Source organism: Salmo salar, chromosome ssa09 (genome assembly GCF_905237065.1).
Source record: "Salmo salar chromosome ssa09, Ssal_v3.1, whole genome shotgun sequence".
NCBI lineage: Eukaryota > Metazoa > Chordata > Actinopteri > Salmoniformes > Salmonidae > Salmo > Salmo salar.
In genome coordinates, this window is record NC_059450.1 from 98,995,517 (window position 1) to 99,021,847 (window position 26,331).

The 26,331-nt window shown below is 41.1% G+C and overlaps 1 protein-coding gene across 1 annotated transcript in view; it reads right to left on the bottom strand.

Annotated features, from left to right (window-relative positions):
- Window positions 1-26: 26 nt before the first annotated feature.
- LOC106560686 (netrin receptor UNC5A) overlaps window positions 27-26,331 on the bottom strand; it is a 237,569-nt gene continuing 211,264 nt past the window's right edge. Inside the window, exon 7 of the mRNA XM_045725001.1 lies at window positions 27-197. Coding sequence (XP_045580957.1) covers window positions 27-197 — 171 coding nt within the window. The remainder of the gene's footprint in view (window positions 198-26,331) is intronic.

A 26,331-nucleotide genomic window follows, 5' to 3' on the forward strand; every position in this document is an offset into this window, starting at 1 on the left:
TGCCTGGGGCATGTCGTGGATGGGTCTTAACCCTGACCGTAACTCACCTGGTACCCAGCCAGTAGTTTGCTCCTCCAGTGTGCCTGGGGCATGTCGTGGATGGAGAGGCGCAGGTTGTGGTAGCTGTCTTTAAACAGCAGGACGTGGGGCTCATCAATCAGACGACCTCCTAGCTGTCTCTCCATCTGCATCACCTCCTAGACAGAGAGAGAGAGAGAGACAGAGAGAGAGAGCGTGAGAGAGAGAGACACAGAGAGAGACACAGAGAGAGACACAGAGAGAGAATCAGAAGGAGGAAGGGAGGCACACACACTCATGGGTAAGACTTAGTCTGAAAGGGGGGGGGGTGAAAAAGCTCAGTAGGGGGCAGTGCAGTTCTACACAGTTTCTGAACAGGGGAAATACTTTTTCTCAAGTTTTATTATAATAAATTACATTGAAAAAGTGTTTTAATAACTAGATTACTAATCTACTCCCTTCCCTGACAATCCCACCCATTGTGATCGATTGACAGGTCTGAAACACTACCACCCTGTGAGTCTCACTAATATCCTGCTCCTCCCCTGGCAATCCCACCCACAGTGATCGATTGACAGGCCAAACTGTTAAGAATGTGGCCAGGATAAAGCATGACAATGAGGAAATGAAATCGAAAAAAATGGGAGGAATAATATTGTTTTACCCAATAAGGATTTTGAATTTGAATGGTTTACTTTAGTAGGTTAAGAAAAAGCTAAATTAAATTGCACATTAAATTTTCATCTCCTTTTTTTGTGTCAAATAATGCAATCCCAGTAATGTAGCACAATTACACGTAAACTTTGATTGATTTATCTTCTAGCAAATGTTCTTACAAAGGTAGTGTTATCTGCAAGGGCATTGAACAAGAACTGTCCATTTGAAAAATGCAAACTGGAGTTTTGCACTTAAATTTGGTTATTGATTATGTTCTCATGAAAATAGTATTGCAAACGTATTATTATTTTACCATTATCTTTGTCACATTAGATTTTTTTGGAGGGCAGCTATAGAAAGTCTTGGATTTCTTCACATTTTATTGTGTTACAAAGTAAAATGGATTTAATTGACACTTTTTTTTGTCAACAATTTACACAAAATGCTCTGTAATTTCAAAGTGGAAGAAAAATGTTCTTTGTTTTTTTTATGATTAATGAAGAATAATGAAGAATAATATATTTTGATGAGTATTCACACCCCGGAATCAATACGTTAGAATCTCCTTTGGCAGAGGTTACAGCTGTGAGTCTTTCTGGGTAAATCTCTATGATTGTGCAATATTTGCCCATTATTCATTTCAGATTTTCAAGCAGATTTAAGTCATAAGCACTGTAAATCCATAAATTGCGACCCTGAATCTGCAAAAGAAAGAATAACATGTAGCTCTGGGAATATGGGTCACATTTGAACAGTTTGGGCTATAGCAGGTAATATGGGCCATATTTGAACAGTTTGGCCTATAGCAGGTAATATGGGCCATATTTGAACAGTTTGGGCTATAGCAGGTAATATGGGCCATATTTGAACAGTTTGGCCTATAGCAGGGGTCTCCAACCTTTTCTTTCATAAAGGCTAACTTCTCATATACAGCAGGCATGTTGTAGGCCGGATTTTTTACATTTCTTTTTTTTACCTTTATTTAACAAGGCAAGTCAGTTAAGAACAAATTCTTATTTTCAATGACAGCCTCGGTTACAAGTCCAGTGCTCTAACCACTAGGCTATCTGCCACATGTTATGAATATGAACAAATAACACAATTGCATATATCATATAACTGCGTTTTGGTTCTTAAAACCACACATTTATTTAAAAAATAATAATTCTACCTTGAGAATCTTACCAATTTTAGGATAAAGAGAAAATAAAAGGGTTTTTCATTTGAACAAAGGACTAGGCTACTAAGTATCAATAATTGTTTAAATTGTCATTCTGTTTAATAGTGACCTTTTGAACAGCAGCCACAGTGAGTAGTCTACATATTGACAACACATCGTGAAGAAGCAGAATTATCATAAGAAATAAAGAAGAAGAAGAATAACAAAAGTGTAGTTTCAGCAAGCACACTAATTGACCGTTCCACTTTTCCTCCAACGTTTAATTTTTTTGGGGCGCTGTTGTTTGAAGCACCGTCACCCTGAACATTTTTCAAATTAACTTGTCTCCGCAGCATACATATTTGATGCAAAGAGGGCGGAAATTGCTTATTTGGTCGATATTACTCACCAAACCAAGCAGAGCTGTTTTATTGAGATACAAATATCCTGTGTTTTTTTCTGCATACAGACATGGTTACATTATAACCTGGAAGAGGTTACAGTGTATATGGAGTTCAACATACAGACGCGGCTTGGTTACATTATAACCTGGAAGAGGCTACAGTGTATATGGTGTTCAGACAGGACTGTTACTTTTGGAACATGTCCGGTGGAATTTGGGAAACCAGATAGCAAAAAGCAGAATGGTGATAAATGCCTGTAAACAGTTTTTGGTGAGGAACATTATTTCACAATTTTAATTATGGAATATTAGTCCAACTGATTATTTCTCACTATCTACTAGTGAGCTATTCATTGACAGCCCTCGAGAATACTCATTGACAGCCGTCGAGAATACTCATTGACAGCCCTCGAGAATACTCATTGACAGCCATCGAGAATACTCAACACCATCATACCAGCACCATCAGACCAATACCATCAACACCATCAGACCAACACCATCATACCAGCACCATCAGATCAACACCATCAGACCAACACCATCAACACTATCAGACCAACACCATCAGACCAACACCATCAGACCAACACCATCAGACCAATACCATCAACACCATCAACACCATCAGATCAACACCATCAGACCAACACCATCAGACCAACACCATCAGACCAATACCATCAACACCATCAGACCAACACCATCAGTCACACCATCAGATCAACACCATCAACACCATCAGATCAACACCATCAGACCAATACCATCAACACCATCAGACCAACACCATCAGACCAACACCATCAGACCAACACCATCAGACCAACACCATCAACACCATCAGACCAATACCATCAACACCATCAGACCAACACCATCAGATCAACACCATCAACACCATCAGACCAATACCATCAACACCATCAGACCAACACCATCAGACCAACACCATCAGACCAACACCATCAGACCAACACCATCAACACCATCAGACCAACACCATCAACACCATCAGACCAACACCATCAGACCAACACCATCAACACCATCAGACCAACACCATCAGACCAACACCATCAGACCAACACCATCAGACCAACACCATCAACACCATCAGACCAACACCATCAACACCATCAGACCAACACCATCAGACCAACACCATCAAACCAACACCATCAACACCATCAGACCAACACCATCAAACCAACACCATCAGACCAACACCATCAACACCATCAGACCAACACCATCAGATCAACACCATCAAACCAACACCATCAACACCATCAGACCAACACCATCAACACCATCAGACCAACACCATCAGATCAACACCATCAGACCAACACCATCAACACCATCAGACCAACACCATCAACACCATCAGACCAACACCATCAACACCATCAGACCAACACCATCAACACCATCAGACCAACACCATCAGACCAACACCATCAGACCAACACCATCAACACCATCAGACCAACACCATCAGACCAACACCATCAGACCAACACCATCAACACCATCAGACCAATACCATCAACACCATCAGACCAACACCATCAGATCAACACCATCAGACCAACACCATCAGACCAATACCATCAACACCATCAGACCAACACCATCAGACCAACACCATCAACACCATCAGACCAACACCATCAACACCATCAGACCAACACCATCAGATCAACACCATCAGATCAGCACCATCAGACCAACACCATCAGACCAACACCATCAACACCATCAGACCAACACCATCAACACCATCAGACCAACACCATCAACACCATCAGACCAACACCATCAACACCATCAGACCAACACCATCAGCTCAACACCATCAGACCAACACCATCAACACCATCAGACCAATACCATCAACACCATCAGATCAGCATCATCAGACCAACACCATCAACACCATCAGACCAACACCATCAACACCATCAAACCAACACCATCAGACCAACACCATCAGACCAACACCATCAACACCATCAGACCAATACCATCAACACCATCAGACCAACACCATCAACACCATCAGACCAACACCATCAGACCAACACCATCAGACCAACACCATCAACACCATCAGACCAACACCATCAACACCATCAGACCAACACCATCAACACGATCAGACCAACACCATCAACACCATCAGACCAACACCATCAGATCAACACCATCAGACATGAAGCAATGATACACATGTAACACCACAGTAGATAAACATTGTCTTCATCAGGTGCCTTTATATTTTAACCACCAGTGGGTCAACTATTGCTTTCTAACTGAACCAACGCAGTGTTGGAAGGGAGGGACGCACAACTCTAATGGGAATAACCATTCATCTAGAGGAGACAGAGGGAGGGACGCAAAACTATAATGGGAATAACCATTCATCTAGAGGAGACGGAGGGAGGGACGCACAACTATAATGGGAATAACCATTCATCTAGAGGAGACGGAGGGAGGGACGCACAACTATAATGGGAATAACCATTCATCTAGAGGAGACGGAGGGAGGGACGCAAAACTATAATGGGAATAACCATTCATCTAGAGGAGACGGAGGGAGGGACGCAAAACTATAATGGGAATAACCATTCATCTAGAGGAGACGGAGGGAGGGACGCAAAACTATAATGGGAATAACCATTCATCTAGAGGAGACGGAGGGAGGGACGCAAAACTATAATGGGAATAACCATTCATTTAGAGGAGACGGAGGGAGGGACGCAAAACTATAATGGGTATAACCATTCATCTAGAGGAGACGGAGGGAGGGAAGCAAAACTTTAGAGTGGTCAAAACCATTCATCTAGAGGTGACAGGGGGAGGGAAGCAAAATGCTATCTGTTAATTATTATATCACATCAAAACATTGACATCTATCTAAATACAGACTATATCAAAACATACCTAATCTTTGAAAATGAAAAATTAATTATAATTTTCTCGTAAAAAAAAGTGGGGCTGCAAAAACATACGTTTGTTCCCTATTTTGAAAGTGGGGATGCTATTCCGTTGTACAGGCGACTATGAACACTCACTCACTCACTCACTCACTCACTCACTCACTCACTCACTCACTCACTCACTCACTCACTCACTCACTCACTCACTCACTCACTCACTCACTCACTCACTCACTCACTCACTCACTCACTCACTCACTCACTCACTCACACACTCACACACTCACACACTCACACACACACATCTTAGGTAGATGGGGCCACTACGTGAAGCCACAGCAGGTCGGCTCACGTTGTCTTAACATTCCTTTAAAGTCACGGCAAGGTTATATCCCCTGCATCTCTGTGTGTCTGTGCTCCGGCCTCCTAAGAATTACATTAGCATGCTAATACAGAAGTCTCCCTCCCTCTCTCTGCTACCTCCTTCCCTCCCCTGTCCCTCCCTCCTTCCCTCCCCTGTCCCTCCCTCCCTCCCTCCCAATTTCTGCTACCTCCCTCCCTATTTCTGTTACCTTCCTACCTCCCCTCCCTCCCTCCCTCCCTCCCTCCCTCCCTCCCTCCCTCCCTCCCTCCCTCCCTCCCTCCCTCCCTCCCTCCCTCCCTCCCTCCCTCCCTCCCTCCCTTCATCTCTTCTACCTGTTCTATGATGATGAAGTCACCACTGTAACCATTAGACTCCTGCTTATTGTCCCCGCATGGCAGAACTCGTTAATTTCATTTTTGTTTTTGTGCCAGTACAGATTTGTAAATGCATGCTTATTATTTTAATCTCAGTGGGACGGGAGTAGAGAGCCATTTGTTGCCGCCTCACACACCATCTGGAGGGAGGGGATATTATCCACTGACTTTAGCGTGTGTGTGTGAGGTTTGAGGTGTGTGTGTGTGTCTGAATGTGTTGAGCGTCTGCTAAATGACGTAAATGTAAATACTGTATCTGCTGACTGAAGATGTGCTGATTGAGCCCTTTATTCTGAAACAGGTGAACGTTCGACACAACATGCTCAAGATCAAAACTACTCGCAGTGTTAGAGGCGTCACTACAGACCCGGGTTCGTTCCCGGGCTGTGTCACAACCGGCCTAGCGTCATCCGGGTAAGGGGAGGGTTTGGCCGGCGGGGCTTTACTTGGCTCATCGCACTCTAGCGACTCCATGTGGCGGGCCGGGGGCCTGCAAGCTGACAATAGTCGTCAGTTGATCGGTGTTTCCTCCGACATATTGGTGCGGCTGGCTTCCGGATTAAGTGGGCGGGTGTTAAGAAGTGCGGCTTGGCGGGTCATGTTTCGGAGGACACATGACTCGACCTTTGCCTCTCGAGGCCGTTGGGGAGTTGCAGCAATGACAATTGGGGAGAAAAAGCAGGTAAAATACACAAAATACAAAAATAAATTGAACAACGCCCATCTACCCCCCTCTAGTACATGCCTAATATAAATATTACTATTAAACATCACTAGGAGATATATAATATATAAATATTACTATTAAACGAGTTCTTAGTAAGGAAGAAAGGGCAAAGTGAAACGGCCGTTGTAGGAAGTGGACCAAGGCGCAGCGGGTTGAGTGCTCATTATAACTTTATTAGAACACTTACTAAACAAAACAAGAAAAACAAACGGACGGCAAACAGTAATGCAGACTACACACAGCTATGCAAAAAAAATAAAATAACCTCCAACAATACCCATAACAAACACACCCCTATATATAGGACCTTCAATCAGAGGCAACGAGAAACAGCTGCCTCCAATTGAAGGCCCAATCCCAATTAACTAAACATAGAACTAAACACCCTAGATTAGACATAGAAATACACAACATAGAACCTAACCAAAAACCCCAGACTAATCTAAACAAACACCCCTCTCCAAAACACATAAACCAACAAACCCTGAACCACATAAAACAAACACCCCCTGCCACGTCCTGACCAAACTATAATAACAAATAACCACTTTACTGGTCAGGATGTGACACAAAGCTTCTGATCAGAGGAATAACAGTCAGAGGAAAACATGTTGTGTTCAAAGAGAATAATCTGTTCAGTTTGAAGTCGCGCATGGCTGACCAGAACTCCATTCAGGTTACAATTAAAGAACTACCTGAATCAGCAGATGGTAGTGTTGCAACTGAGTTCCTGGCTAAAGCTGGATGTAAGGCAGTGGGGAGAGTGATGAGACGCATGATAAGATACAAAGGTGAACTCACAATCTACTCCAATGGAGATGGTTTTGTATATGTTGAAGCAGCACCCATCATTCCTATAATACGGTGTGTAAAGATGGGCCCTCAATGGATCAAAATATTTCATGTTGGACAAGGTTCTGCGCGTTGACAGAACTGGCTGAGACAATCTCACGCTAGAGGGGATGTCAGGAGATGGTAGAGTACAGTTCTACTATACTGGACAAAATAAGGTGCATAGAGGAAATGTTTTCACACTATGTGCAGGACAACAATCCTTTCCCCATGTGTAGGGTAGACGTATCACATATCTCAACTGAAATGACTGAACGTGAGACTTGAGGTTGAAGAGGATAATTCCTCGGCTCCCAAGGACAAAGACGGAGTGAATGAAACATTGAAGTTGGTACCTGGTGAGCCAGAGTCTGCGACAGTGACCTCTCATTCCAAGAAAAAAAAACAAGAAGAAGAACAAGAGGAAAAATGCTAGAAATGAAGCTGGGAAAGTGGCTCCTGAGACCAGAGACAATCATAACCCAATAGAAAACCTTGAGGGTAATAAGAGATCCCGAAGGTGGTGCAACTCTCTGGGGAATACAAAAGAAGGTAGCCAAACATCAATGCTGGGCTTCATTCAAACAATCCGGAATCAACGTACACCCAGGGTACCAAGCTCCCTATCAGAATCTGGAGTTAGGTCACCTGCAGGAAAAAAAGGCTGATATGGAGAATGTAATTCTGGGAGAAGTGGAGAAAAGTCCCCCTAATTAGCCATCCAGACCCGAAATCATTGATAAAGGATTGAAATAATCTATATTTGAGTAACCAATGTTATCTGTGCCAATGACATGTAATGTATGGGGCTGAATGTCTTCCTCTCCCCTCATATGATTCTCACCATTATTGGATTATATCGACCACCAACATCTGATATCTCGTTTTATGACCATCTAAATGCCATGCTTAATAAGGATTGGCCCTTTTTTTTTCAATTTTCACCTACAATGACATACACAAATCTAACTGCCTATAGTTCAGGACCTGAAGCAAAGATATGTATATTCTTGGAACCATTTGAAAAGAAACACTTTAAAGTTTAGGGAAATGTGAAAGGAATGTAGTAGAATATAACACAATAGATCTGGTAAAAGACAATACAAAGAAAAAAAAAAACTTTTCTTTTTGTATTTTTTTGTACCATCATCTTTGAAATGCAAGAGAAAGGCCACAATGTATTATTCCAGCCAGGTGCAATTTAGATTTTGGCCACTAGATGGAGTCAATGTATGTGCAAAGTTTTAGACTGATCCAATGAACCATTGCATTTCTGTTCAAAATGTTGAAACAAGACTGTCCAAATGTGCCTCATTTGATTATTATTAACTTTTCATGTTCAAAATTGTTCACTCTCCTCAAACAATAGCATGTTGTCCGGACCTCTGGCAGTCTCTATGGGGGTGCCACAGGGTTCAATTCTCAGGCCGACTCTTTTCTCTGTATATATCAATGATGTCGCTCTTGTTGCTGGTGATGCGCTGATCCATCTCTACGCAGACGACACCATTCTGTATACATCTGGCCCTTCTTTGGACAATGTGCTAACAAACCTCCAAACGAGCTTCAACGCCATACAACTCTCCTTCCGTGGCCTCCAACTACTTTTAAATGCAAGTAAAACTAAATGCATGCTCTTCAACCGATTGCTGCCCGCACCCTCCCACCCGACTAGCATCACTACTCTGGACGTTTCTGACTTAGAATATGTGGACAACTACAAATACCTAGGTGTCTGGTTAGACTGTAAACTCTCCTTCAAGACTTACATTAAGCATCTCCAATCCAAAATTAAATCTAGAATCGGCTTCCTATTTCGCAACAAAGCCTCCTTCACTCATGCCGCCAAACATACCCTCGTAAAACTGACTATCCTACCGATCCTAGACTTCAGCGATGTCATTTACAACATAACCTCCAACACTCTACTCAGCAAACTGGATGTAGTCTATCACAGTGCCATCTGTTTTGTCACCAAAGCCCCATATACTACCCACCACTGTGACCTGTATGCTCTCGTTGGCTGGGCCTCACTACATATCCGTTGCAAGACCCACTGGCTCCAGGTCATCTATAAGGCTATGCTAGGTAAAACCCCGACTTATCTCAGCTCACTGGTCACCATAGCAACACCCACCCGTAGCACGCGCTCCAGCAGGTATATTGCACTGGTCATCCCCAAAGCTGTTATCCGTTAACTCTCTATCTATCTGTTAACTCTCTATCTGTTACTGTTAACTCTCTATCTATCTGTTAACTCTCTATCTATGTCACGTCCTGACCAGTAAAGGGGTTATTGGTTATTGTAGATTGGTCAGGACGTGGCAGGGGTGTGTTTGTTTCGAGTGTTTCGGGGTTTGTTGGGCTATGTTCTGTTTTGAGAGGGGTGTTTGTTTAGAGTGTTTCGGGGTTTGTTGGGCTATGTTCTATGTTAGTATATTTCTATGTTTATCTAGTATGTCTAGTTCTATGTTTAGTTTATGGGGTTGACCTTCAATTGGAAGCAGCTGCTCCTAGTTGCTTCTTATTGAAGGTCCTATTTAAGAGGGATGTTTTTCTGTGGGATTTTGTGGGTTGTTGTCTCCTGTTTTGTGTCTGTGCACCTGACAGGACTGTTTAGTGTCGTTCGTTGTTTTGTATACGTTTTTCCTTTTAAATAAAAAAAAGAAGATGAGTATACACATTCCCACTGCACCTTGGTCCAATCCTTACGACAAACGTGACAATCTATCTGTTACTGTTAACTCTCTATCTAACTGTTAACTCTCTATCTATCTGTTAATTCTCTATCTCTATCTAACTGTTACTGTTAACTCTCTATCTATCTGTTACTGTTAACTCTCTATCTAACTGTTAACTCTCTATCTATCTGTTACTGTCAACTCTCTATCTAACTGTTACTGTCAACTCTCTATCTAACTGTTAACTCTCTATCTATCTGTTACTGTTAACACTCTATCTGTTAACTCTGTATCTATCTGTTACTGTTAACTCTCTAACTGTTACTGTTAACTCTCTATCTCTATCTATATGTTACTGTTAACTCTATCTGTTACTGTTAACTCTCTATCGATCTGTTACTGTTAACACTCTATCTACCTGTTAACTCTCTATCTCTATCTATCTGTTAACTCTCTATCTCTATATATCTGTTACTGTTAACTCTCTATTTATCTGTTACTGTTAACTCTCTATCTCTATCTATCTAACTGTTACTGTTAACTCTCAATCTGAATTTCCGCTTGACTGAAGTGCCCAAAGTAAACTTCCTGTTACTCAGGCCCAGAAGCATATAATTGGTACCAATGGAGAGAAAACACTTTGAAGTTTGTAGAAATGTTAAAATAATGTAGGAGACTATAACACAATAGATATGGTAGGAGAAAATCCAAAGAAAAACCAACTGGATTTTTTTTTGGAGAGCCCATGCTCTTCCATTAGAATGTATAAGGACAAAGTTAAATCCAGCTCCCAGATTGCAATTCCTATGGCTTCCACTAGATGTCAACAGTCTTTGTTCAAGGTTTTCAGGCTTGTTTCTTCCCAAATGAGGAAGAATTTTGAGTTTTAGTACTGGGAGTCAGAGTTGGAAATCAGTCTGTGGGCGTGTGACAGAGGACGCGCACCTGCTAATTTTGCTTTTCTATTGAACATACTTCACACCGCGTGACCGCTGCCACTCTAACCTGGTGGTCCCAGCGCGCACGACCCACGTGGAGTTCCAGGTCTCCGGCAGCCTCTGGAACTGCCGGTCTGCCGGTCTGCGGCCAACAAGGCAGAGTTCATCTCAGCCTATGCTACCCTCCAGTCCCTCGACTTCTTGGCGCTGACGGAAACATGGATTACCACAGATAACACTGCTACTCCTACTGCTCTCTCCTCATCTGCCCATGTGTTCTCGCATACCCCAAGAGCATCTGGCCAGCGGGGTGGTGGCACTGGAATCCTCATCTCTCCCAAGTGGACATTCTCTCTTCCTCCCCTGACCCATCTGTCTATCACCTCCTTTGAATTCCATGCTGTCACAGTTACCAGCCCTTTCAAGCTTAACATCCTTATCATTTATTGCCCTCCAGGTTCCCTTGGAGAGTTCATCAATGAGCTTGACGCCTTGATAAGTTCCTTTCCTGAGGATTGCTCACCTCTCACAGTTCTGGGTGACTTTAACCTCCCCACGTCTACCTTTGACTCATTCCTCTCTGCCTCCTTCTTTCCACTCCTCTCCTCTTTTGACCTCACCCTCTCACCTTCCCCCCCTACTCACAAGGCAGGCAATACGCTTGACCTCATCTTTACTAGATGCTGTTCTTCCACTAATCTCATTGCAACTCCCCTCCAAGTCTCCGACCACTACCTTGTATCCTTTTCCCTCTCGCTCTCATCCAACACTTCTCACTCTGCCCCTACTCGGATGGTATTGCGCCGTCCCAACCTTCGCTCTCTCTCTCCCGCTACTCTCTCCTCTTCCATCCTATCATCTCTTCCCTCTGCTCAAACCTTCTCCAACCTATCTTCTGATTCTGCCTCCTCAACCCTCCTCTCCTCCCTTTCTGCATCCTTTGACTCACTATGTCCCCTATCCTCCAGGCCGGCTTGGTCCTCCCGTCCTGCTCCGTGGCTCGACGACTCATTGCGAGCTCACAGAACAGGGCTCCGGGCAGCCGAGCGGAAATTGAGGAAAACTCGCCTCCCTGCGGACCTGGCATCCTTTCACTCCCTCCTCTCTATATTTTCCTCTTCTGTCTCTGCTGCTAAAGCCACTTTCTACCACTCTAAATTCCAAGCATCTGCCTCTAACCCTAGGAAGCTCTTTGCCACCTTCTCCTCCCTCCTGAATCCTCCTCCCCCTCCCCCCCACCTCCCTCTCTGCGGATGACTTCGTCAACCATTTTGAAAAGAAGGTCGACGACATCCGATCCTCATTTGCTAAGTCAAACGACACCGCTGGTCCTGCTCACACTGCCCTACCCTGTGCTTTGACCTCTTTCTCCCCTCTCTCTCCAGATGAAATCTCGCGTCTTGTGACGGCCGGCCGCCCAACAACCTGCCCGCTTGACCCTATCCCCTCCTCTCTTCTCCAGACCATTTCCGGAGACCTTCTCCCTTACCTCACCTCGCTCATCAACTCATCCCTGACTGCTGGCTACGTCCCTTCCGTCTTCAAGAGAGCGAGAGTTGCACCCCTTCTGAAAAACCTACACTCGATCCCTCCGATGTCAACAACTACAGACCAGTATCCCTTTTCTCTCCAAAACTCTTGAACGTGCCGTCCTTGGCCAGCTCTCCTGCTATCTCTCTCAGAATGACCTTCTTGATCCAAATCAGTCAGGTTTCAAGACTGGTCATTCAACTGAGACTGCTCTTCTCTGTGTCACGGAGGCTCTCCGCACTGCTAAAGCTAACTCTCTCTCCTCTGCTCTCATCCTTCTAGACCTATCTGCTGCCTTTGACACTGTGAACCATCAGATCCTCCTCTCCACCCTCTCCGAGTTGGGCATCTCCGGCGCGGCCCACGCTTGGATTGCGTCCTACCTGACAGGTCGCTCCTACCAGGTGGCGTGGCGAGAATCTGTCTCCGCACCACGTGCTCTCACCACTGGTGTCCCCCAGGGCTCTGTTCTAGGCCCTCTCCTATTCTCGCTCTACACCAAGTCACTTGGCTCTGTCATATCCTCACATGGCCTCTCCTATCATTGCTATGCAGACGACACACAATTAATCTTCTCCTTTCCCCCTTCTGATAACCAGGTGGCGAATCGCATCTCTGCATGTCTGGCAGACATATCAGTGTGGATGACGGATCACCACCTCAAGCTGAACCTCGGCAAGACGGAGCTGCTCTTCCTCCCGGGGAAGGACTGCCCGTTCCATGATCTCGCCATCACGGTTGACAACTCCATTGTGTCCTCCTCCCAGAGTGCTAAGAACCTTGGCGTGACCCTGGACAACACCCTGTCGTTCTCCACTAACATCAAGGCGGTGACCCGATCCTGTAGGTTCATGCTCTACAACATTCGCAGAGTACGACCCTGCCTCACACAGGAAGCGGCGCAGGTCCTAATCCAGGCACTTGTCATCTCCCGTCTGGATTACTGCAACTCGCTGTTGGCTGGGCTCCCTGCCTGTGCCATTAAACCCCTACAACTCATCCAGAACGCCGCAGCCCGTCTGGTGTTCAACCTTCCCAAGTTCTCTCACGTCACCCCGCTCCTCCGCTCTCTCCACTGGCTTCCAGTTGAAGCTCGCATCCGCTACAAGACCATGGTGCTTGCCTACGGATCTGTGAGGGGAACGGCACCTCCGTACCTTCAGGCTCTGATCAGGCCCTACACCCAAACAAGGGCACTGCGTTCATCCACCTCTGGCCTGCTGGCCCCCCTACCTCTAAGAAAGCACAGTTCCCGCTCAGCCCAGTCAAAACTGTTTGCTGCTCTGGCACCCCTATGCTGGAACAAGCTCCCTCACGACGCCAGGACAGCGGAGTCAACCACCACCTTCCGGAGACACCTGAAACCCCACCTCTTTAAGGAATACCTGGGATAGGATTAAGTAATCCTTCTAACCCCCCCTACCCTCCCCCCCAAAAAAAGATATAGATGTACTATTGTAAAGTGGTTGTTCCACTGGATATCATAAGGTGAATGCACCAATTTGTAAGTCGCTCTGGATAAGAGCGTCTGCTAAATGACTTAAATGTAAATGTAAATGTATGAAATATTATAGTTTAATACAATTTTAGGGTACCTGAGGATTGAATATAAACATAGTTTGACTTGTTTTAACAAAGTTCAGCGGTAGCTTTTTGGATTCCTTTCTCTGCATGTTGAACGAGTGGATTACTCAAATCGATGGCGCCAACTAAACAGATTTTTTGGGATATAAAGAAGGATTTTATCTAACAAAATGACACTCCATGTTATAGCTGGGTCCCTTTGGATGAAAAATCAAAGGAAGATTTTCAAAAAGTAAGTGAATATTTAATCGCTATTTGTGATTTTATGAAGCTTGTGCTGGTTGAAAAATATGGTTATGTGGGGCGCCGTCCTCAAACAATCGCATGGCATGCTTTCGCTGTAAAGCCTATTGTAAATCGGACAATGCAGTTACATTAACAAGAATTTAAGCTTTTAACCGATACAAGACACGTGTACGTACCTAAATGTTTAATATCCATCATTTTTATGATTATTTATTTGAAATGGGCACCCTCCAATTTCACCGGAAGTTGTCGACAGGTGTCCCGCTAGCCATATTAAAATAGAGAGTTAACAGATCAGATAATGTCTAATGAGAAGTGGGTGTCTTCATCATCAAAGAGACTGGGGTCTGATATGAGTTAATTGAACTTTAATGAGTTTAAGTGGGTCTAAGTGAGTATAATGAGTTAATGGCCAGCAGCACCATCATGTGATGGATTAGAGACAACCTCTTCTATTACGGGTTTCACTGAAAGAGAGAAGCACACACACACACACACACACACACACACACACACACACACACACACACACACACACTGAGAAGACTGCTGTATTTTAGTGTGAGGGGGCAGTTAACCCACTTCCTAAACACAATAATTATTATTAAAGAGAGAAGCACACACACACACACACACACACACACACACACACACACACACACACACACACACACACACACACACACACACACACACACACACACACACACACACACACACACACACACTCTCTACAAATACACACATACACACACACTCTACACATACACACACACACTCTAACACACACACTCTACACACACACACAAGTAATTTTTCCAACAATTGTTTTCAGACAGATTATTTCACTTATAATTCACTGTATCACAATTCCAGTCGGTCAGAAGTTTACATACGCTAAGTTGACTGTGCCTTTAAACAGCTTGGAAAATTCCAGAAAATTATGTCATGGCTTTAGAAGCTTCTGATAGGCTAATTGACATAATTTGAGTCAATTGGAGGTGTACCTGTGAATGTATTTCAAGGCCTACCTTCAAACTCAGTGCCTCTTTGCTTGACATCATGGGAAAATCAAAAGAAATCAGCCAAGACCTCAGAAAAAAAATTGTAGACCTCCACAAGTCTGGTTCATCATTGGGAGCAATTTCCAAATGCCTGAAGGTACCACGTTCATCTGTACAAACAATACAAACAATGTGTGTGTGGGGGTGGGGGGGGGGAGTGTGCTACCCTCTGCTAGAGTATAAACACCATGGGACCACGCAGCCCTCATACTGCTCAGGAAGGAGAAGCGTTCTGTCTCCTAGAGATGAAGATACTTTGGTGAGAAAAGTGCAAGTCAATCCCAGAACAACAGCGAAGGACCTTGTGAAGTTACTGGAGGAAACAGGTACAAAAGTATCTATACCCACAGTAAAACGAGTCCTATAGCGAAATGCCATGATAGGCCGCTCAGCAAGGAAGATGCCACTACTCCAAAACCGCCATAAAAAAGCCAGACTACGGTTTGCAACTGCACATGGGAACAAAGATCGTACTTTTTGGAGAAATGTCCTCTGGTCTGATGAAACAAAAAATAGAACTGTTTGGCCATAATGACCATCGTTATGTTTGTAGAAAAAAGGGGAGACTTGCAAGCCAAAGAACACCATCCCAATCATGAAGCATGGGGGTGGCAGCATCAGGTTGTGGGGGTGCATTGCTGCAGGAGGGTCTGGTGCACTTCACAAAATAGATGGCTCATGAGGAAAGAAAATTATGTGGATATATTGAAGCAACATCTCAAGACATCAGTCAGAAAGTTAAAGCTTGTTCGTAAATGGGTCTTCCAAATGGACAATGACCCCAAGCATACTTCCAAAGTTGTGGCAAAATGGCTTAAAGGACAACAAAGTCAAGGTATTGGAGTGCCCATCGCAAAGCCCTGACCTCAATCCTATGGAAAAGTTGTGGGCAGAACTGAAAAAGCGTGTGCGAGCAAAAATACCTACTAACCTGACTCAGTTACACCAGCTCTGTCAGGAGGAATGGGCCAAAATTCACCCAACTTATAGTGGGAAGCTTGTGGAAGGCTGCCCGAAACGTTTGATCCAAGTTAAACAATTTAAAGGCAATGCTACCAAATACTAATTGAGTGTATGTAAACTTCTGACTCACTGGGAATGTGATGAAAGAAATAAAAGCTGAAATAAATCATTCTCTCTACTATTATTCTGACTTTTCACATTCTTAAAATAAAGTGGTGATCCTAGCTGACGTAAGACAGGGAATTTGTACTAGGATTAAATGTCAGGGATTGTGAAAAACTGAGTTTAAATGTATTTGGCTAAGGTGTATGTAAACTTCCGACTTCAACTGTACATATACACTGCTCAAAAAAATAAAGGGAACACTAAAATAACACATCCTAGATCTGAATGAAAGAAATAATATTATTAAATACTTTTTTCTTTACATAGTTGAATGTGCTGACATCAAAATCACACAAAAATAATCAATGAAAATCCAATTTATCAACCCATGGAGGTCTGGACTTGGAGTCACTCTCAAAATTAAAGTGGAAAACCACACTACAGGCTGATCCAACTTTGATGTAATGTCCTTAAAACAAGTCAAACTGAGGCTCAGTAGTGTGTGTGGCCTCCACGTGCCTGTATGACCTCCCTACAATGCCTGGGCATGCTCCTGATGAGGTGGCGGATGGTCTCCTGAGGGATCTCCTCCCAGACCTGGACTAAAGCATCCGCCAACTCCAGGACAGTCTGTGGTGCAACGTGGCGTTGGTGGATGGAGCGAGACATGATGTCCCAGATGTGCTCAATTGGATTCAGGTCTGGGGAACGGGCGGGCCAGTCCATAGCATCAATGCCTTCCTCTTGCAGGAACTGCTGACACACTCCAGCCACATGAGGTCTAGCATTGTCTTGCATTAGGAGGAACCCAGGGCCAAACGCACCAGCATATGGTCTCACAAGGGGTCTGAGGATCTCATCTCGGGTACCTAATGGCAGTCAGGTTACCTCTGGCGAGCACATGGAGGGCTGTGCGGCCCCCCAAAGAAATGCCACCCCACACCATGACTGACCCACCGCCAAACCGGTCATGCTGGAGGATGTTGCAGGCAGCAGAACGTTCTCCATGGCGTCTCCAGACTCTGTCACATCTGTCACGTGCTCAGTGTGAACCTGCTTTCATCTGTGAAGAGCAAAGGGCGCCAGTGGCGAATTTGCCAATCTTGGTGTTCTCTGGCAAATGCCAAATGTCCTGCACAGTGTTGGGCTGTAAGCACAACCCCCACCTGTGGACGTCGGGCCCTCATACCACCCTCATGGAGTCTGTTTCTGACCGTTTGAGCAGACACATGCACATTTGTGGCCTGCTGGAGGTCATTTTGCAGGGCTCTGGCAGTGCTCCTCCTGCTCCTCCTTGCACAAAGGCGGAGGTACCGGTCCTGCTGCTGGGTTGTTGCCCTCCTACGGCCTCCTCCACGTCTCCTGATGTACTGGCCTGTCTCCTGGTAGCGCCTCCATGCTCTGGACACTACGCTGACAGACACAGCAAACCTTCTTGCCACAGCTCGCATTGATGTGCCATCCTGGATGAGCTGCACTACCTGAGCCACTTGTGTGGGTTGTAGACTCCGTCTCATGCTACCACTAGAGTGAAAGCACCGCCAGCATTCAAAAGTGACCAAAACATCAGCCAGGAAGCATAGGAACTGAGAAGTGGTCTGTGGTCACCACCTGCAGAACCACTCCTTTATTCGGGGTGTCTTGCTTATTGCCTATAATTTCCACCTGTTGTCTATTCAATTTGCAAAACAGCATGTGAAATGTATTGTCAATCAGTGTTGCTTCCTAAGTGGACAGTTTGATTTCACAGAAGTGTGATTGACTTGGAGTTACATTGTGTTGTTTAAGTGTTCCCTTAATTTTTTTGAGTATATATATATATATATGATTATGTATGTATATTGGGGTGGCAGGTAGCCTAGTGGTTAGAGCGTTGGGCTAGTAACCGAAAGGTTGCTAGCTACTACACACATTGTAGTATTGTACATGTTATATTGTAAACATGTCATATTAACTAATAATGTAATCATGTTTCATATGATGTGTTGTTTTAGTTCTGATGTGTTGTTTTAGTTCTGATGTGTTATTTCAGTTCTGATGTGTTGTTTTAGTTAGGATGTGTTGTTTTAGTTAGTATGTGTTGTTTTAGTTCTGATGTGTTTCAGTTCTGATGTGTTGTTTTAGTTCTGATGTGTTGTTTTAGTTAGGATGTGTTTCAGTTCTGATGTGTTTCAGTTCTGATGTGTTGTTTTAGTTAGGATGTGTTTCAGTTCTGATGTGTTGTTTTAGTTCTGATGTGCCGTTTTAGTTAGGATGTGTTGTTTTAGTTCTGATGTGTTGTTTTAGTTCTGATGTGTTGTTTTAGTTAGGAAGTGTTTTAGTTCTGATGTGTTGTTTTAGTTCTGATGTGTTGTTTCAGTTCTGATGTGTTGTTTTAGTTAGGATGTGTTGTATTAGTTCTGATGTGTTGTTTTAGTTCTGATGTGTTGTTTTAGTTAGGATGTGTTGTTTTAGTTCTGATGTGTTTCAGTTCTGATGTGTTGTTTTAGTTCTGATGTGTTGTTTTAGTTAGGATGTGTTTCAGTTCTGATGTGTTGTTTTAGTTAGGATGTGTTTCAGTTCTGATATGTTGTTTTAGTTAGGACGTGTTTTAGTTCTGATGTGTTGTTTTAGTTCTGAAGTGATGTTTTAGTTCTGATGTGTTGTTTTAGTTCTGATGTGTTATGGAATTGTTTAATCCTGATTGGACCTCAGGAAGAGTAACTGCTTCCTTGGTAACAGGGGCAATGGTGATCCTAACAAATAGAAAATACACTACAAAGGGAATAGGGTGCTATTCTGGACCCTAATTCTGACCTGTAAGCAGATGTGTCTGTATCTTGAAATAGGAGACGGAGCAGGCTGCCAATTGAACACGTATTAATGAGGGCTAGTGTGAATACCAATAGGCAGTCTGTGTCTATCTCTGTGTGTGTGTGTCTTTGTGTGATAATCCACATATGTCCCAGGTTCAGACAGCAATAGTCGTCTCTACACCCCATTATCCAGTTAACTAATGACAGCGCTGCATCCCAAATGGAACCCCATGTCCTATATAGTGCACCTGTTTTGACTAGAGCCCATAGAGGGAGACAGTCTCTACGTTACGAGAGGCTGAACCCTGTTCTGTTTACTCTGCCATAGAGTGAGAGAGTCTCTACGATACGAGAGACTGAACCCTGTTCTGTTTACTCTGCCATAGAGTGAGACAGTCTCTACGATATGAGAGACTGAACCCTGTACTGTTTACTCTGCCATAGAGTGAGAGAGTCTCTACGATACGAGAGACTGAACCCTGTACTGTTTACTCTGCCATAGAGGGAGACAGTCTCAACGATACAAGAGGCTGAACCCTGTTCTGTCTTCCATAGAGAAACAAGGCTTGGAATTAGAATTTCTAATCACACATTAATCACCAATTGAGAGATAAATTATTCCCTGTTCCATTCACTGAGGAGGAGTAGAGAGAGGAGATCTGAGACGGGTCTGTAGCCCAAATGGAATGCCATTCCCTATGTAGTGCACTACTTTTGACCAGGGCCCTATGGGGAATAGGGGGCCCTTCCCTATGTAGTGCACTACTTTTGACCAGGGCCCTATGGGGATTAGGGTTCCCTTTGGGAGGCTGACAGAGTGTATAGCAGAATATTAAGATGCAGGGTAGAACGTCAGAGGAGGGCAGGAGGGAGAGGAGAGGAGAAAATCCTCCTTTTGTTCAGACAGAATTAAAGATAGCCCCTGGTGCGCGTGTGAGTGTGTGTGTGAGTGTGAGTGTGTGTGTACGTGCGTGCGTGTGTGAGGACTGTTAAAATAAAGTCAGACAAGGCCACGGCCACCCTCTGAAGTCTGACGGCCAAATGAGAGAGGGAGCGAGGAAGAAAGAGAGAGAGAGACGGAAGCAGCTTAACATGGTGTCTTCAGGTCCAGAGTGGCTTTACAGATAACAGGATTACCAAAACCACGGCCACAGTTTCCCCACAGCACCCTCCATCCCTCCATCCCTCTATCCCTCCGTCTCTCCGTCCCTCCATCCCTCCATTCCTCCATTCCTCCCCCCTCCGTCCATCCACACTCATACTCCCATCACTCTCCCTCCTTCTGTCAGTCCACACACATCCCTCTATCCATCCACACATATCCTCCTCTCCCTCTATCCGTTTAAAGAGATTAGACGTAGCCTTTCAAGACTTTTAACAAGTAATTTAGTATACTTCAAACCCTCTCGGAAGGCTGAGTTTCATTGAAGTTTGGTTCCATTCATAACAATAATAGAAGTGTCATTGAAAGGTCGTGATAGATACATCTTTATCTAAAACAGTATAGGTACATCTCTCTTCCTCTCTGCCAGGTCTGAATGTGTTACAGTGACAATCACACACAGACAAACACAGCTGTAGTTGTTTATGTTGTAGTAGTTGTTTATGTAGTAGTAGTTGTTGTTTATGTAGTAGTAGAGTTGTTGTTTATGTAGGTAGTAGTTGTTGTTTATGTTATAGAAGTTGTTGTTTATGTTGTAAATGTTGTTTATGGTGTAGTAATTGTTCATTATGTAGTAGTTGTTGTTTATGTAGTAGTTGTTGATGTTTATATTGTAGTAGTTGTTGTTTATGGTGTAGTAGTTGTTGTTTATGTTGTAGTTGTCGTTGTTTATGTTGTAGTTGTCGTTGTTTATGTTGTAGTAGTTGTTTATGTTGTAGTAGTCGTTGTTTATGTTGCAGTAGTTGTTGTTTATCTTGTAGTAGTCATGGTTTATGGTGTAGTAGTTGTTGTTTATGTAGGTAGTAGTTGTTGTTTATGTAGGTAGTAGTTGTTCTTTAAGTAGTAGTAGTTGTTGTTTAAGTAGTAGTAGGTGTTGTTTAAGTAGTATTAGGTGTTGTTTAAGTAGTAGTAGTTGTTTATGTAGGTAGTAGTTGTTGTTTATGTTGTAGTAGTTGTTGTTTATCTAGCAGTAGTTGTTGTTTATCTAGCAGTAGTTGTTGTTTATGTTGTAGTAGTTGTTGTTTATGTTGTAGTAGTTGTTGTTTATGTAGGTAGTAGCTGTTGTTTATGTTGTAGTAGTTGTTGTTTATGTAGTAGTAGGTGTTGTTTATGTAGTAGTAGTTGTTGTTTATGTAGTAGTAGTTGTTGTTTATATAGTAGTAGTTGTTTATGTAGTAGTAGTTGTTGTTTATGTAGTAGTAGTTGTTGTTTATGTAGTAGTAGTTGTTGTTTAAGTATTAGTAGTTGTTGTTTAAGTATTAGTAGTTTTTGTTTATGTAGTAGATGTTGTTGTTTATGTTGTAGTAGTTGTTGTTTATCTAGCAGTAGTTGTTGTTTATCTAGCAGTAGTTGTTGTTTATGTAGTAGTAGGTGTTGTTTATGTAGTAGTAGTTGTTGTTTATGTAGTAGTAGTTGTTGTTTATGTAGTAGTAGTTGTTGTTTATGTAGTAGTAGTTGTTGTTTATCTAGCAGTAGTTGTTGTTTATCTAGCAGTAGCTGTTGTTTATGTAGGTAGTAGCTGTTGTTTATGTTGTAGTAGTTGTTGTTTATGTAGTAGTAGGTGTTGTTTATGTAGTAGTAGTTGTTGTTTATGTAGTAGTAGTTGTTGTTTATATAGTAGTAGTTGTTGATGTAGTAGTAGTTGTTGTTTATGTAGTAGTAGTTGTTGTTTATGTAGTAGTAGTTGTTGTTTAAGTATTAGTAGTTGTTGTTTAAGTATTAGCAGTTTTTGTTTATGTAGTAGTTGTTGTTGTTTATGTTGTACTAGTTGTTGTTTATGAAGATGTAGTTGTTGTTTATGTAGTAGTAGTTGTTGTTTATGGTGTAGTAGTTGTGGTTTATGTAGGTAGTAGTTGTTGTTTATGTAGGTAGTAGTTGTTGTTTATGTAGTAGAAGTTGTTGTTTATATAGTAGAAGTTGTTGTTTAAGTAGTAGTAGTTGTTGTTTATGTAGGTAGTAGTTGTTTATGTAGGTAGTAGTTGTTGTTTATCTAGCAGTAGTTGTTGTTTATGTTGTAGTAGTTGTTGTTTATGTTGTAGTAGTTGTTGTTTATGTAGGTAGTAGTTGTTGTTTATGTAGGTAGTAGTTGTTGTTTATGTTGTAGTAGTTGTTGTTTAAGTATTAGTAGTTGTTGTTTATGTAGTAGTAGTTGTTTATGTAGGTAGTAGTTGTTGTTTATGTAGTAGTAGTTGTTTTTTATGTAGTAGTAGTTGTTGTTTATGTAGAAGTAGTTGTTTATGTGGGTAGTAGTTGTTTATGTAGGTAGTAGTTGTTGTTTATGTAGTAGTAGTTGTTGTTTAAGTATAAGTAGTTGTTGTTTAAGAATTAGTAGTAGTTGTTTATGTACATAGTAGTTGTTGTTTATGTAGTAGTAGTTGTTGTTTATGTTGTAGTAGTTGTTGTTTAAGTATTAGTAGTTGTTGTTTATGTATTAGTAGTTGTTTATGTAGGTAGTAGTTGTTGTTTAAGTAGGTAGTAGTTGTTGTTTATGTAGGTAGTAGTTGTTGTTTATCTTGTAGTAGTTGTTGTTTATGTAGTAGTAGTTGTTGTTTATGTAGTAGTTGTTGTTTATGTAGTAGTAGTTGTTGTTTATGTAGTAGTAGTTGTTGTTTATGTAGTAGTAGTTGTTGTTTAAGTAGTAGTAGTAGTTGTTTAAGTAGGTAGTAGTTGTTGTTTATGTAGGTAGTAGTTGTTGTTTATGTAGTAGTAGTTGTTGTTTATGTAGTAGTTGTTGTTTATGTAGTAGTAGTTGTTGTTTATGTAGTAGTAGTTGTTGTTTATGTAGTAGTAGTTGTTGTTTAAGTATAAGTAGTTGTTGTTTATGTACGTAGTAGTTGTTGTTTATGTAGTAGTAGTTGTTGTTTAAGTAGTAGTAGTAGTTGTTTATGTAGTAGTAGTTGTTTATGTAGGTAGTAGTTGTTTATGTAGGTAGTAGTTGTTTATGTAGTTAGTAGTTGTTGTTTATGTAGTAGTAGTTGTTGTTTATGTAGTAGTAGTTGTTGTTTATGTAGTAGTAGCTGTTGTTTATGTTGTACTAGTTGTTGTTTATGAAGAAGTAGTTGTTGTTTATGTTGTAGTAGTTGTTGTTTATGTTGTAGGAGTTGTTTATGTAGTAGTATTTGTTGTTTATGTTGTAGTAGTTGTTGTTTAAGTATTAGTAGTAGTTGTTTATGTAGGTAGTAGTTGGTGTTTATGTAGTAGTAGTTGTTTTTTATGTAGTAGTAGTTGTTGTTTATGAAGTAGTAGTTGTTTATGTGGGTAGTAGTTGTTTATGTAGGTAGTAGTTGTTGTTTATGTAGTAGTAGTTGTTGTTTATGTGGTAGTAGTTGTTGTTTATGTAGGTAGTTGTTTATGTAGGTAGTAGTTGTTGTTTATGTTGTAGTAGTTGTTGTTTATGTTGTATTAGTTGTTGTTTATCTAGCAGTAGTTGTTGTTTATGTTGTAGTAGTTGTTGTTTATGTTGTAGAAGTTGTTGTTTATGTTGTAAATGTTGTTTATGGTGTAGTAATTGTTGTTTATGTAGTAGTTGTTGTTTATGTAGTAGTTGTTGATGTTTATATTGTAGTAGTTGTTGTTTATGGTGTAGTAGTTGTTTATGTTGTAGTAGTTGTTTATGTTGTCGTAGTTGTTGTTTATGTTGTCGTAGTTGTTGTTTATGTTGTAGTAGTTGTTGTTTATGTTGTAGTAGTTGTTGTTTATGTTGTTTATGTAGTATTAGTTGTTGTTTGTTGTAGTAGTTGTTGTTTATGAAGTAGTTGTTGATGTTTATGTAGTTGTTGTTTATGTTGTAGTAGTTGTTGTTTATGTAGTTGTATGTTGTTGTTTATGTTGTTGATGTAGTTGTAGTTCTTGTTTATGTAGTTGTTGTTTATGTTGTAGTAGTTGTTGTTTATGTAGTTTATGTAGTTGTTTATGTAGTTTATGTTGTTGTTTATGTAGTTGTTGTTTATGTTGTTTATGTTGTGATAGTTGTTTATGTAGTAGTAGTAGTAGATGTTTATGTTGTAGTAGTTGTTGTTCATGTTGTAGTAGTAGTTGTTTATGTAGTATTAGTTGTTCATGTTGTAGTAGTTGTTGTTTATGTTGTAGTAGTTGTTGTTTATGAAGTATTTGTTGATGTTTATGTAGTACGTGTTGATGTTTATGTAGTTGTTTATGTTGTAGTAGTTGTTGTTTATGTAGTTGTTGTTTATGTAGTTGTAGTTTATGTAGTATTAGTTGTTGTTTATGTTGTAGTAGTTGTTGGTGTTTATGTAGTACTTGTTGATGTTTATGTAGTTGTTGTTTATGTTGTAGTAGTTGTTGTTTATGTAGTTGTTGTTTATGTAGTTGTAGTTGTTGTTTATGTTGTTGGTGTAGTTGCAGTTGTTGTTTATGTAGTTGTTGTTTATGTTGTTGTTTATGTTGTAGTAGTTGCTGTTTATGTTGTAGTAGTTGCTGTTTATATTGTAGCAGTTGCTGTTTATCATGTAGTAGTCATTGTTTATGTTGTAGTAGTAGTTGTTAATGTTGTAGTAGTTGTTGTTTATGTTGTAGAAGTTGTTGTTTATGTTGTAAATGTTTTTATGTAGTATTAGTTGTTGTTTGTTGTAGTAGTTGTTGTTTATGAAGTAGTTGTTGATGTTTATGTAGTTGTTGTTTATGTTGTAGTAGTTGTTGTTTATGTAGTTGTAGTTGTTGTTTATGTTGTAGAAGTTGTTGTTTATGTAGTTGTAGTTGTTGTTTATGTTGTTTATGTTGTGATAGTTGTTTATGTAGTAGTAGTAGTAGATGTTTATGTTGTAGTAGTTGTTGTTCATGTTGTAGTAGTAGTTGTTTATGTAGTGTTAGTTGTTTATGTTGTAGTAGTTGTTGTTTATGTTGTAGTAGTTGTTGTTTATGTAGTTGTAGTTGTTGTTTATGTTGTAGAAGTTGTTGTTTATGTTGTAAATGTTGTTTATGTAGTATTAGTTGTTGTTTGTTGTAGTAGTTGTTGTTTATGAAGTAGTTGTTGATGTTTATATAGTTGTTGTTTAAGTTGTAGTAGTTGTTGTTTATGTAGTTGTAGTTGTTGTTTATGTTGTTGATGTAGTTGCAGTTTTTGTTTATGTAGTTGTTGTTTATGTTGTAGTAATTGTTGTTTATGTAGTTTATGTAGTTGTTTATGTAGTTTATGTTGTTGTTTATGTAGTTGTAGTTGTTGTTTATGTTGTTTATGTTGTGATAGTTGTTTATGTAGTAGTAGTAGTAGATGTTTATGTTGTAGTAGTTGGTTTTCATGTTGTAGTAGTAGTTGTTTATGTAGTGTTAGTTGTTTATGTTGTAGTAGTTGTTGTTTATGTTGTAGTAGTTGTTGTTTATGTAGTTGTAGTTGTTGTTTATGTTGTAGAAGTTGTTGTTTATGATGTAGAAGTTGTTGTTTATGTTGTAAATGTTGTTTATGTAGTATTAGTTGTTGTTTGTTGTAGTAGTTGTTGTTTATGAAGTAGTTGTTGATGTTTATGTAGTTGTTGTTTATGTTGTAGTAGTTGTTGTTTATGTAGTTGTAGTTGTTGTTTGTTGTTGATGTAGTTGCAGTTTTTGTTTATGTAGTTGTTGTTTATGTTGTAGTAGTTGTTGTTTATGTAGTTTATGTAGTTGTTTATGTAGTTTGTTTTTGTTTATGTAGTTGTAGTTGTTGTTTATGTTGTTTATGTTGTGATAGTTGTTTATGTAGTAGTAGTAGTAGATGTTTATGTTGTAGTAGTTGTTGTTCAGGATGTAGTAGTAGTTGTTTATGTAGTATTAGTTGTTTATGTTGTAGTAG